This window comes from Setaria viridis, chromosome 9 (genome assembly GCF_005286985.2).
Source record: "Setaria viridis chromosome 9, Setaria_viridis_v4.0, whole genome shotgun sequence".
Taxonomy (NCBI): domain Eukaryota; kingdom Viridiplantae; phylum Streptophyta; class Magnoliopsida; order Poales; family Poaceae; genus Setaria; species Setaria viridis.
In genome coordinates this window covers 23309747-23322805 of record NC_048271.2, presented here as the reverse complement: position 1 = coordinate 23322805, position 13059 = coordinate 23309747, and the positions used below count along the sequence as shown (strand labels likewise).

At 41.2% G+C, this 13059-nt stretch overlaps 1 protein-coding gene across 4 annotated transcripts; it reads right to left on the bottom strand.

Annotated features, from left to right (window-relative positions):
- Positions 1 to 666: 666 nt before the first annotated feature.
- On the bottom strand, positions 667 to 12248 carry LOC117835912 (probable histidine kinase 5). Of its 4 annotated transcripts, XM_034715241.2 has the most exons (15): positions 11446 to 12248; positions 9270 to 9524; positions 8321 to 8776; positions 6775 to 7050; positions 6021 to 6190; positions 5721 to 5936; positions 5453 to 5639; positions 5296 to 5347; positions 4950 to 5179; positions 4756 to 4854; positions 3765 to 4426; positions 2792 to 3292; positions 1822 to 2319; positions 1212 to 1350; positions 667 to 1084 (listed from the first exon to the last, which is right to left on the bottom strand). In XM_034715241.2, exons 1-13 carry the CDS (start codon positions 11677 to 11679, stop codon positions 2052 to 2054), a joined length of 3606 nt encoding a protein of 1201 aa, XP_034571132.1. In that variant the 5' UTR covers positions 11680 to 12248; the 3' UTR covers positions 667 to 1084; positions 1212 to 1350; positions 1822 to 2051. The 4 variants fall into 4 exon arrangements, with proteins under 4 accessions (XP_034571132.1, XP_034571133.1, XP_034571131.1 ...); XM_034715242.2 differs by lacking the exon at positions 1212 to 1350 and having other exon boundaries at positions 1741 to 2319; XM_034715240.2 differs by lacking the exon at positions 1212 to 1350.
- Between the last annotated feature and the right edge of the window lie 811 nt (positions 12249 to 13059).

Here is a 13059-nt window from a genome sequence, read left to right as displayed (position 1 = left end):
GATCAAACCAGTTTGCCAGGGTGGTTAGACCGGTTTGGTCTGTGTAGTCCGAGTTAATAATTGTATTTTGACACGGGATTTGAAACGATTTCGACTCCTAATGGAGCAAGATCTCCCCAACCTATAAATATAAAGGGCCACAGCTGATTGAGGGTATCCAATCAATCAAAAACACATCTTTTATCTTTTTTACCTTTTTCCTTTGCCCTAGCATTTCCAACTAATACTTGTTCCTCTTTCGTCTCTACATCGATTGAGGGCGCTCTAGGTGGCCTGCCGATCTTAGAGCAACCCTGCGTGCGCTTGCCCCAACGTGATCCTTCCCGGATAAGTTTTCGTTGGTCCGTCACCGAGCTCACCGACAAAACCGGTCTGACCGATCTATCGAACTGGTCTGACCGTCCTGTGCAGAGACGCTGCAAGGTGTGCCCCTGCCTGCTACACGTTCGAATGTTGGCCCGATTTTAGCACCAACAAATATAAATAAAAAAATCTTCTTTATTACAATAATAGATCTAATCTACAAAGGGATAAGCTCCATCTTGTATATAATCTTGAATTAGGCTCCTCTGTTTTAGGAGGTTAGTTTCTGTAAGAGAAGAGCTCACTTATAATCGGACCAGTAGTTCTTGTTTTTCAACAGGTGGAAGTGTGAAAGCTCAAATGTAATAAACTGGTTCCTTTTATATATGTATGAGCATGGCATCATGCCTACTTGGCGGTACGAACCTGTCTTACGGTAACCTTGAACCCGCATCAATCTCCCTTTCGTCAACAATGCTCATCCTAATAATAAATCATAGATTGCTACAAAAGAATGGTTAAAAGACCAACTAACCCAACCCACAAAATTGACGGAATACAACAATCCTTATTTACATTTTCCAACCCACAATTGACTATTTACAGTATGCATTAAGCCTTGAAAAAGTGTGTGCTTGACGTGGTGATACCGAGTGTATCCTCCGTGATCTATCATATGCCAAAAAGGTTTGAAGCCCTTCGCTTTCTTGTATAAGGGATGAGGCGATGTCGCTGAACTCAATGTTGACGCAAGCTGTAGCTTGGTTTGTCCGTGAAGCACCTAGAATACAGCATTTGAGAATCAATGAGGTGGTGTTAGAAAACATTACAGAAGCAATCGCTACCGCAGTTGCAAGTTCAAAACTTGTATTTGTCCCAGAAAACTATGGCCAGGAAAATATATTAACCCCTATTTTCTTCTTATCTTCTTTTCCCCAATGAGCGGGAGTGCAAGGTATTTTCTTTACTAGCAAGGTCTATGCGCACTGGGCCTTCAGTTTGATTTGCTCAAAAATAAAGCTACAATTAACAAATCAAGCAATTTCCCTGAAAAAGTAAAGAGCAAATTAGTATTTGCGTTTCTAAGATACTTCATATATAACTTTTATTAGCTGTACTTAGCTGGCAAACATAATAGATGCTTTATCCGCATTTGACACCAGGCAAGTCAATGTTATAACAGGTTTCTTTTTTTGGATAACAAGAGCAAATTAGTATTTGCGTTTCTAAGATACTTCATATATTGCTTTTATTATCTGTACTAAGCTGGCAAACATAATAGATGCTTTATCCGCATTTGATGCCAGGCAAGTCAGTGTTATAACAGGTTTCTTTTTTTTCGGATAACAAGATGCTTTATGGAGCGATGGGGAACTATCTTTATCGCTCCATAAATAATGCAAATGCATATGCTTTGTGAGCTGCATGGGCAATTACCTTAATCGCATAAGCTTCTTTGCAAAAAAAACAATAATAATTGTATAAGCTTGCTCCTAAAAAGTATGTAGAGGAAATCACCAGATAAAATGCAGTTCAGTCGAATCTGGTTTTAGTACGCCGTAGCTCCACTGCTTTGCAGGACCTGCTGACCTTCAAGTGGGTCTTTTGGCAGATCTTGAACTAGTGTTAAGGCAAGTACCAGTGTTGCCCAGACAGGTCGATCCTGTGCCAGGTGCTCGGAATGCCTGGGAGTGCTGCCTGGTGCAGGCAACTTTTCCGGGGTTCAATCCAAACAGGCCATTCATCTCTTATGAAGTTGGATCTGTTTCACCAGTCTCTAAGAAATGGGCAACAGCAGAGTAGAGCTGCTGTTCTTCAAATGGCTTTGACACATATCCATCCATTCCACATTCCATACATTTTTCAAAGGTCGCTTGGATTACATCTGCTGTCATGGCTAAAATCGGGACATGCCAATGCGGCTTATTTCCATAATTATCAGCTGATACTTCACCCATCTGGATCATATCATTGATTTTTTTCTCTACGGATCGGATTAATCTTGTAGCCTCAAACCTGAAATTGAAGGTAAAAATTGTTAATGTTAGTCCTACAGTGCATCTACTAGTGATCAAAGTGGATGTAGCCACAAACTAAGCATACTAAGCTACAGTGATCTTTTTAACCAAGCACTGAATGTGCAAGAGATTATGCTCAGCGATCCACCTATGATCACTAGCTTCCTGATACTTCTTTAATATAATGGTACACAACTCTCCTATGTGTTCGAGAAAAAAAAACTAGATTCCTAATAATAATAAAAGGATATGCATACATTTGTCGTTTCTTTAGTTGAGTACCAAAATTTAACTCTAGCTCAAGAAGCTTATAGCTAAAATTAAAGACATACTTCCATGAGAACCAATGTAAGACGTTTCAGATTTCTGCACAAAGGATCTATACTTGCTGAATTTATTATAGTACACCCACATCACGTACATAACATATAACAATCTTTTATTAGTTACGTATTGGAAAGGAGGATTACCCGTCCATCTCAGGCATCTGAACATCCATGAAACAAGCATCAAATGTGTGAGGTGGCTTGAGCATATCAATTGCATCATTTCCACTGTCCACACATGTAACTATAGCTCCATATTTCTTCAAAGAACCAGCTGCAACTTTACGATTGACTGCATTATCATCCACAACCAGAATCTGTTTTCCAGTTAGTACACTTTGAAGAACCGAAGACTGATCTCTATTGTGTTGCCTTGTAACCCCAATCCCTAAGGTTTTGCGAAAACTAGCAGCGATAGTACTAAGGCGGAGGGGTTTCCTTATGCAATCACCATATCCTGTCAACCTCAAATAATCAGACTCGGCAGGGCTTATTGAGGTTCCCAAAAGAAAAATCTTTGGCATGGGTTCAGAAGACTTGTGTGTGCCCTTTAGTTGAAGATCTACAAGGCGACGATAAAATGCGAAACCTGAACCCTTACCCCAAGCTTCTGTATCAACAAGGACCATGTTCGGATTGCTTTTGCTGCACAACATGTAAAATAAGTCATTAGCAGTTTAAAAGAAAATGCATAACAAGTAACAACATGAAAAGTGAGACGGAACTTTGATTCTAAACAACATGCACTGTAGGACGAACATTAACAATTTTTACTGTACCTACAGTGCATGTTGTAAACCTGATTCCATAACTGAAGGAATTGACAAGTCATTTAGAATCAAACTACTTATTTCAGCTTCTAAACTGAAACCAACAAAAGTTTCACTCTGTTTCTCCTATCTTTCATTGGTTGATAAGAAATTATCGAACCTCCACACTACAGAAAATATCCAAAGAAATGATATCCAACCAACTCAAGAAATTATAGCTACACCATGTGTTGAGAGGACTGAAGCTTATAAAGTGCAAGGCATTTTACATCGGTTTGAACAAAATAACCTGTAGAAAGGTGTAGAAAACAAATCAAACAGTAAGATACACAAGAAAGGAAATGAACCTTGAGGTGCAGGCTTCCAGCAATGCTGAAAATGCAGATTCAGTTGTGGCAACAAGATTGCAATGTATTCCAAGTCTCTGCAGATGGTACATAGTAATCTCTGCACGTGCATTCCTTCCATCAATAATAAGAGCCCTCATTCCTTGAAAGTCTGATGGAGTAGGTTCGAAATAATATCTTTTAATATCACCAGGACCTTTTCTGTTCTCCTTGAAAATGGCAGTAAATGAAAATGTACTACCAACTCCTGATTTACTCGTAAACCCTATTTCTCCGCCCATCAATTCAACCAAACGTTTTGTAATACTCAAGCCAATTCCAGTTCCACCATATGTACGTGAGGTGGAACTGTCAGCTTGCATGAAAGGTGTAAAAATACGCAGTTGAGCATTCTTTGTTATTCCTATGCCAGTGTCTTCAACTCTGACAACTAAGTTAATTGTATCTGTTTCACCAGTTGAAGTTTTGAACATCCTAAAATTCTCCAATGACTTCCAGCTATCTGCTACTTCAAGCCCACTTAGTGTGTTCCATAGCTTCATGTTGTCAGGATCATCCAGAACTTCTCTGTTCTGAGCAGAAACGTCATAAAAAATGTTTCCTGCCCTCTTTAGTTCCTCAACCAAATGCACTTGAACGAAGATATGGCCTCGTTCGGTAAACTGTATTTACAGGCAGCCTCATTAAGATGGAGATAAATGAGATCATTCCTAGGTTGCATAAAAGAAAATGATGCAAAAGGCAACAATCTGTTTAGGTATGGAAATTATAGTCAAATATCAAGTTGCTAACGCTGCAGCTATTTGAGAATCACCAAGTTATAAGTCTGTAAAGAAATCTCAAGTTAATAAGCTCACAGCATTACTATCTTAGTTAAATTGCCACATTTCCTACTGAGTACAATTGTATAAATTAGTGGTGGGATTGACCAAACACAACTACAACTTGCCAGAAAGCTAAACATGGAAGCTACCAAAGATCTGAAACTAACCTTCATAGAATTCCCCACAAGATTTGTAATGATTTGCCGAAACCGCCAAGGATCCCCAATTAGAACATCTGGAACTTGATCAGATACAAGCACAGCCAACTACCCTCACAAAAGAATTAGTGAATTAAACATGATTTCAGGTCCCATGTCATTAAAACAATATTCAGAGTTACAGATTTTAAATTAGTACTGACCTCTATGCCTTTAGCCTGTGATTTTTCATAGAACAGAGATACCACATTGTCAAGAATATCACGGACATCAAAAGGCACTGCTTCCAACTCAATCCTTCCTGACTCTATCTTAGCTAGATCAAGGACTTCATTTATCAAGTTTATCAATGCCTTTCCACTTTCTTGAGCAGTAACTACAAAATCCTGCTGAGTTGTATCAAGTTCCGTGTCCATTAGCATCTGCAACATACCTGATTCATGAAGAAAGCCGCTTTCAAAAATCATTTGACAATGTCTATTGCGAAAACATTAATAAAAATACATATAATATCTAATATTAAACAAAAGAGATCTCTGAAGTACAAACCTAGAACACCATTCATTGGAGTCCGAATCTCATGGGAAACAGTTGCTAAAAACTGCAAGGCAATCAATATCTTATCAGCCGACAAAAAGAGAAAAGTAGCACACAGGAGATAACAACTAAAGAATAGTACAAAGACACTGGAAAAGGTAAACAGAACCTGAGATTTTGCAACATCCGCAGCTTCAGCTTGTCCTTTTAGTTCTCTCATTACTATATAATCTTGTTCAGCCTTTTCAAGGGAGTTCAGAGTTGCATAAATAATATGTCCAACAAGCAAAACAATTATAGCTACAGCTGCTGATATTATAATTGCAGACCAGGGAAGTGGGGGTTCATGTTTGAATCTGGAAGTGTGAACAAGGAAGCATTGAGTGCATCTGAAGGACAAAAGCATTTTACAAATTCTGATCACAAAAGATTGGTACCTGCAATGCATTTCATGTTTGCGTGTTGGGTCTCCAAAATCAATGCTACTAATGTGCTGCAGATCACCAGACACAGTAAAATCAGAACCATACATTTTGATAGGAGAGGTATGATTTGTGGTGTCATATAACCTAACAACTATCTTTTGTTTGCTAGCGAGTTGCTCTAGGAGTTTATCCACCAGAGAAGGAACATCAAATGAGGCACCAAGATAACTGCAAAGTGTCAATAATCACAATAAGATCAAGTCTCCTAAAGGGGGGAAACATAAGTGTGTGCCTATATGGAAACAAATTTACCCCAATGTAGCATGAATACGCTCCTCTGGTGTCGCATTTGGAGGAAGATCATATTTGTACACGGTGAACGTAAGCACCACACCGAGATGATTAGATTTCAGAAGCTTAAAAGGGGACGTTAGAGCCCCTTTACCTGTTGCCCGGGAACGTAATATATTATCATGATCTTCCTGAAATCAAGGTTCTAATGTTAAGAGACAGATGAAGGTCCTGAAATCTAAAAGCTTACATATTTATTTCAAGCCTACAATCTATGGCTCCTGTGTTGCTTTTGTACCATCATGTAATGCGCTAAACCACCAAAAAAGAATGCAATAACCAAAAGATCTTTTATTGCTATACTGTGGAAAAGAGAGAGGGGGCACAACTCTTTTACTGAGGTCGAACATCTAAGGTCCACATGTCAGCTATAGGCAGTGATGAACAAATTCATGGCCTCCTGCGTAGATTACCTAAGGTTTGAACATTCTATGGAACCTATCCACAATTTATGGTAATATAACGCTCTAACTCAGATGAACTGTTGAATAAGACACTGAACAGCTCATAATACTATCACATTCATTGTAACAATGTAATTTTTATGCACCAATTTCTAGTTTAATGAACAGGATAAAGTTTTGCACATGTTTTATCTTAAGCACTCGAAAGTAAGAAGAAGAGTTAGAAATTGCTTATTTTCCTAACAAAGTTAGCAGTGAGAATATAGATCAAAGAGAAAAGATTTACAGAAAAGGCCTGCAAATATCCTCACCTTCCCAGACATCATATCTACAGATATGATATGCTTCACAGTTTCCTGAGAGAAAATAACAGGTGCATACTCATCTTGAACTGGTGATGGTTCAAGCTTTTCAGGATTATAATCATGAACAAGGGACTGATCTCCAGCTTCCATCTTCTTAATCTTCCATCCGTGTTGTTGCTCAAACTGCTCCCTTTCACTGTGTAATACCTTCAATGCATAGGCCACACCGCTCATCAATGGCCTTTCAAATGTCGTCCTTGCTGTGAAGTCCTCGAATGTTTTCTGCAAGGGTCGGTATAAGCAAAAGTACATGATCATTGAAAAAGGTACAGTTATATTAGCAGGATGAAAACTAACATGACTTTCTCCTTACAAACAATAATTATTAGTAAATAGAAAATATAGTTTCAAACTAAATACTACTGTTTTAAGAACTTCTGTATGGTTCATACTTCATAATACAGTGGATTTTGGATTATCCACCTAGCAAAATCCCTATTATTTGCTTATTGGCAGTACATGGATGTACACGCATTCATTCCTTTCTCTACTACATACTTAGAGATCAGGGGACAAGTAAATAGAATGCTATTCCAGGTTTCAGCCAGAACAAGGCTCTGGTCTTTGTTGCCGCCTCCTAACTATAAGTAAATGAAGATGATCCTTGGGAGGCAATAATGCTATTGAAGTGGTCAGGATACATGAGACGCTTGGCACTTATTAAAAAAAAACTCGACCGGTGGGGGAAAGACCGCCGCCACGGCATTGCACTAAAAAGAAATCTCAGCCAATCTGGCCGAGAAAACCCCCAAACCCTGGATTCACCCTATAGGCCCGCACCGTAACCTGGGCCGACCACGACCAACTGGGTTGGCGACCACAGCAACTACCCCCTGATAGGAGGGCCCAAACCAACCATATGTGCCACAGGCCGGCGCCCTGCCACTATTTTTCCGGGTTGCCAGCGAGGGTTTTTTTTTTGTGCCACCAAGGTTTGAACCCTGGTTAGTGTCTCCCTCAACTAGGGAGCGTACCACTACACTATTATCGTTTACTCCCCAATTCAAAAAACCTTGTGCCGCTGCATGCAGTGTCAGCAATTACGACGGCTCCCTTTCTTAAATAAGAAATAAGACAGCCTCCTTAAGGAATCTATCTACTTCAAGTTATGTCCCTTCATCACTAAAGTGCAGCACCAATGGACATCATGATATCCAGTACGGTAAGTACAACACCATTATTTAAAAAAAGCGGTAAATACAATATCATCAGAAGCAGAAGTATTTGACTTCACCCAAGTAAATATAATAACATGAATGTTATACTAAGCAAATATGCAATCTCAAAGTTGACTTAACTCTACTGGAAGCTAGTATTAAATGGTGCCAAGCAGGAGCTGAACTAAGGGCACTTTGAGTTCACTACACATCATAATATGGTTCCCATTGATCTGTTCTAAAATTTACTATTTCGCTATTACTATATGACACCCATATTGAAAGTTTGTTATTCACCATGTGTATGGGAGAACTTTGCAATTCATGAAGGGTACCTGATCGATAGCAGACGGATTCTTCCCATGGTGAAATGTTGAGACCAATATAGCCAAAGCTTGCACATGGTTCATGCTTACATTAAACTGATCCTGTAGCATCCTTGCTCTCTCATCACACATATTAGCAAGATTCTCAATTCTCCTAGCGACAACATCTGCATACATGCATAAAAATATGCATCCAGAGCTACAAAGCCCAATTGAGACACCAATAAGCAGGGCTCTTTTTGACCACTTTCGACTTATTTTAGCACTTGGTATCTGGAGAACTTTGTCAGACTCACACAGCTTATTTGATTGAATCCTTCTTTTGTGTATAGTTTTAACTATTGAAACCACAATGCTCCCAAATAAAGCAGATAGAAAGAGCATCACTGTGTGATTGGAACTTGACACAATATTCTGGACCACATTCACGCCATTCATTCCAGCACATAACTCACATTCATGCAGCTAGATACATTGGAAACAAAAACAAAATCAATGCAACTTTGTAGCAGTTGATGAGTAACATGATCGTGGATTATGCAATTACAAATAATATTTAAAAATCAAATAACCACATGTCAAACCAATATTTTACTTTACCAATATGATAAAACTCCATTTCTTTAATGATAAATCAAAAGCTAGAGGTTTAACAGCTATAGTCAAGTATCATGGCATAAAAAATGAAGCTAGGTAGTTCGTGCAAGAGAATTCTACTTAGGATTGAGTTCTGAAGAAACTATATATATTAACCTCTACGAAATATCTATTAGAGTTCAGATATCTATAGAACAATATGTTACATGTAATAGGTAGAAGTTCCAGATGACTCACGAATAGCCAAATACACTCAACTACATGTTTCACTAAATGCAACTCTATACATGCTTTATATCTGTAACTGTAAGAGCTGCCATTCACAAAGTACATACAAGAGGAAATAAAATGAAACACTCACATTGCCTTGTGTAGTAGAACTAATGTCTTCTTGTATGACATTTTGCAAGAACTTAGCTTCCAATACCGCAGGTGCATGACTATTGACACCATATTTATCTTGAACTGTGCAGAATTGTTGAAGAATTGCATCTTTCAACCAATTCTGCTTTCCATCATATATCTTATCTCGAATACAAAGACTATCTGGGATACAAGACATGCCATTTACTTGATTTCCACCATGGATCAATCCAGATTTTCCCATACATTCTCTCTACAAAATAATAGCAAAGAAATAGTGGAAAGTGACAGTGAGGAATGCAAAATGCGATAGCGCAAAAACATTGTTAGTAACAACTATTTGATCAGACAGCTATTAGAAACATTGCATTCAAAACTCTCAGTTGGACACAGGTACAGGTATTTGATGGGAAAAGTAAAATTTTCCATTCCACTGAGATGTATATTCTTCTGTTTCACACATATATTAGCTAGTTTATAAATATGAATTGGAGTGATTTGTCTTGAGTTCGACATGAGCAATTAAATATATTGAAATGAGTCCCTTGCATTTGAATCACGTTTTACATCTCCCCTTCTTGTCATGTTTACCATAAATACTAAATGCCTGATAGCAATAGTATGTTAAATATGTTTTCAAGAAAATAGTAAGTGAAATGCACTTAAGGTATGTAGCCCTTTACTTTTACTTCCTAGATTACCACAGCTTTGTGTGCAACAATGGAGTTCTTGATAGCTAACTATATCTGCTGGTTGTTGAAACGGCCATTTGAGGTTGCTAGAGATCAAGTAAAAAAGTAGACCCATATTTGGGGTTCAATTGGCACCAAGTGAAAAGCATCCAAAAATCAACACAAGATTAGGCATAGTGTGCATCCGGCTTAGATGATTAACCAAGAGTTGGTTTAGATCAGTGATCCACATTTGTTATTCTTGATGCTTCGTGGCGCTGAGACAGCCTGGCAGCGATTGTTTAACTCTTGTGAGGGGCTCCAACAAGGATTGTGGGAGAGGGGTGACTCCCCAATACCTCAAGAAAAGGTTGTCATGCGTATTTTTCTTCTACCTCTACATACCAAAATTAATTTATTGCACTTATTTTTCACATTTTTTCCCTAGGATTGACATGTGTAGTTTATAGGATTGAAACCTAGAGTGCAAAACTTTTGTTCCGATAGAGTAGAAACACTAGAAAAGCCTAAAGTGCATTTAGATTGAAATTGATTTAGGCTTCTATATGCTGAGCCGATTAATTTTAGAAACTCTCTGTCCATTCAAGGATGACCGGTCTACCTTCTTGCCTATTAATGTTATGCTTCTAGGGCTTGTTTGGTTGCAACCCTGGACTAGGCAGCTAAATCCAACGGTAGGCACTCGAAATCGACGGCCTGAGAAGTCTGCCTAGCCCAGGCAGCAAAACACAGGCTTGAAGCAAGCAAGCCCCTAATGCTTGTTTCAATCCTTGCTGGAACAGAAAAACTGGCAACCTAACATTTTTTTATTGGATTCTAAACATTTCTTTATCTATTTTCATCGATCTTATAACAGCTTAAATTTCTAAAATCCACTGGAATCCAACTCAATCTATTGTCAACCATTTCCAGCAATCCTTCTACCCACAACAAATTCTTATTACCATGGAACCTTGTACTACTCTGTTTAGTAGATTAATTAGCTCATATAGGTACTGTTAACTACAAGAACAGACTCAGCATTCCAAATAGCACTAGATAATCAAGTGAACATACAGAAAGATAGCATACCTCTTCAGGTGTCAGTACCATACGGAATGGAACAGGTTGACACGTGATATCTAGTCCATAACAAATTCATATGCACCTTATTTGACATGCCGTAGGGAGAAACTGCATGTCTACGTTCAATCCTTGATACATCTCACTCCTTTACAGTGACTTGTGTGTAACATGACAAATTAATCTATTTATTGCTCCCGTTATCTACAATCTTTCACGAGTTTTGGTGCTCAACTACCTCAGATAGTAGTCTATATGGCTATCAAACAACGAATAGCTATATCAACAGCAGCGGACTGAACACGGATGAAAGATTGTGCAATGCATATGCGTGGCAAGCTCCTGCACTGTTCCATTCAATTAGAACTACAGAAAAGTAGAAAACAAGATACTGACACAATAATTAGGCAAGCAAAGTACCTCTGTCGACGAGAGGAGGGACACCAACGCCTGCAGCTGTGTCGTACTGAGGTTGAACTGCCCCAGCATCCCCTCCTCCTCAGCAACCCTGCCCGAACTTGGCCTCCCACATCCACCAGTTGCCCAGACCACCAAGAGGCACACGACGAAGCCGGCAACGGCGCCGGCGCCGGCGTGCGCCGCCTTCCTTCGCCGGCAGCCGCCGCCGCACTCCCCTGCCCCGTTCGGAGCCATCCTAACCAGCCCCCCGCTTCAGCCACTGAAGACCTTCAAGAAACACGGCCTCACAGCACGAGACAAGTGGTGCTGCAGCGATTCAGACTCCACGATGCTGTGTTGCGCCCCTCCCCGATTCCGGGCCGGATGTTCCCAGAGCCACATGAACAGCGGAAGAAACCGCCGAGGCTTCCACCCGTCCAGGAGGCAAGTGAGCTCAGGATTTCAGAGAGGCCAGCGCCTCCCGCATCATCGAGCCAGCAGCAGTCACATGCCAAGAGAGAAGGGCGGGATTGGTGGGGTTCTTGCTTGGTTTCTTGCCCGGTTGGAGGGGCCCGGCACGCCGAGAGCCAATCCAAGAACGGAGGAGGTTGGTTGCTGCGGTGGCGCGAATGATTGCTTCCTCCTGCACTCGCACGCCGGGGCGTCGGGGACCGGTGGTGATCCAAGCGCCCACTCCAAGCCACCGAAGCAAGTTGCTCCTGGTTCCTTGCCCGGGTTTGGGTGGGTGGGTGGTGGGAGGGGAAAGGTTGGAGCAGGAGCTGCAAACAAAGGCAGGGGGGCTTGGTAGTAGTGACTAGTGAGCAACAACTGGACAACAGGAAAGAAACAAGAGAGGGAGGGAGGGAGAAGGGCGGCAGTGGTGTTTACTCAAGGTGGGTTTGTTTGGTGCCGGAGGGGGTTGCCTTCGACCCATGAACCCACGTTTGGTTGGAGAGGAATGGGGGTTGGGTCGGACCTAATAGGAGAATATTCGGTTGAGATGCGAGTCGAACGCATCCGCCCAAAACGAGCGGACGCACTGGACCCGCGTCGACGTCGCGTGCGTCCGTCCGTGCGTCCGCGTGCGGGCCTATGCGTGCACGGGAGGAGGTGGCCTGGCATGAGGGCGGCGAGGAGGCGGCCAGCGGGAAGGAAGCGGCGGCCGGCGTCGGGGCGGGGAGGAGGCGGTGCCGAGCGTAGAGAAGGTGGGGGTCGGCGCGGGGCAGGGAGGAGGGGTCCACAGGTGACAGGTGGGACCCGTTACTAACAGTGTTAAAATGACATCCATCCCATCCCTCTCAACCCCTTCAACCAAATAAAAAACTGAAATGAAATCATCCATCTCATACAAACACGAGATGGGTCGACACCAACCCACGTCGTTCCAAAATCAAACACACCTTCAGTAAAGCTATTGTGGATCTTGTGCTCCTCTCTCTCTCTCTTCCCCTGTTGCTTTTGATCCTTTACCCCCAGCTGTGTCTCTTCGCTGCTGTTGTTGCTGTACTGCCAAGTACTACTATAGCTCTAGCTGGAGGCAGGGGGATGGGAACAAGCCCAGGCCAGCAAGGAGGTGATGTGGAGTAGGGTAGTGAGATGGAAATTTTTGATGTTGGGAAAGGGTTGAAGGTGCAC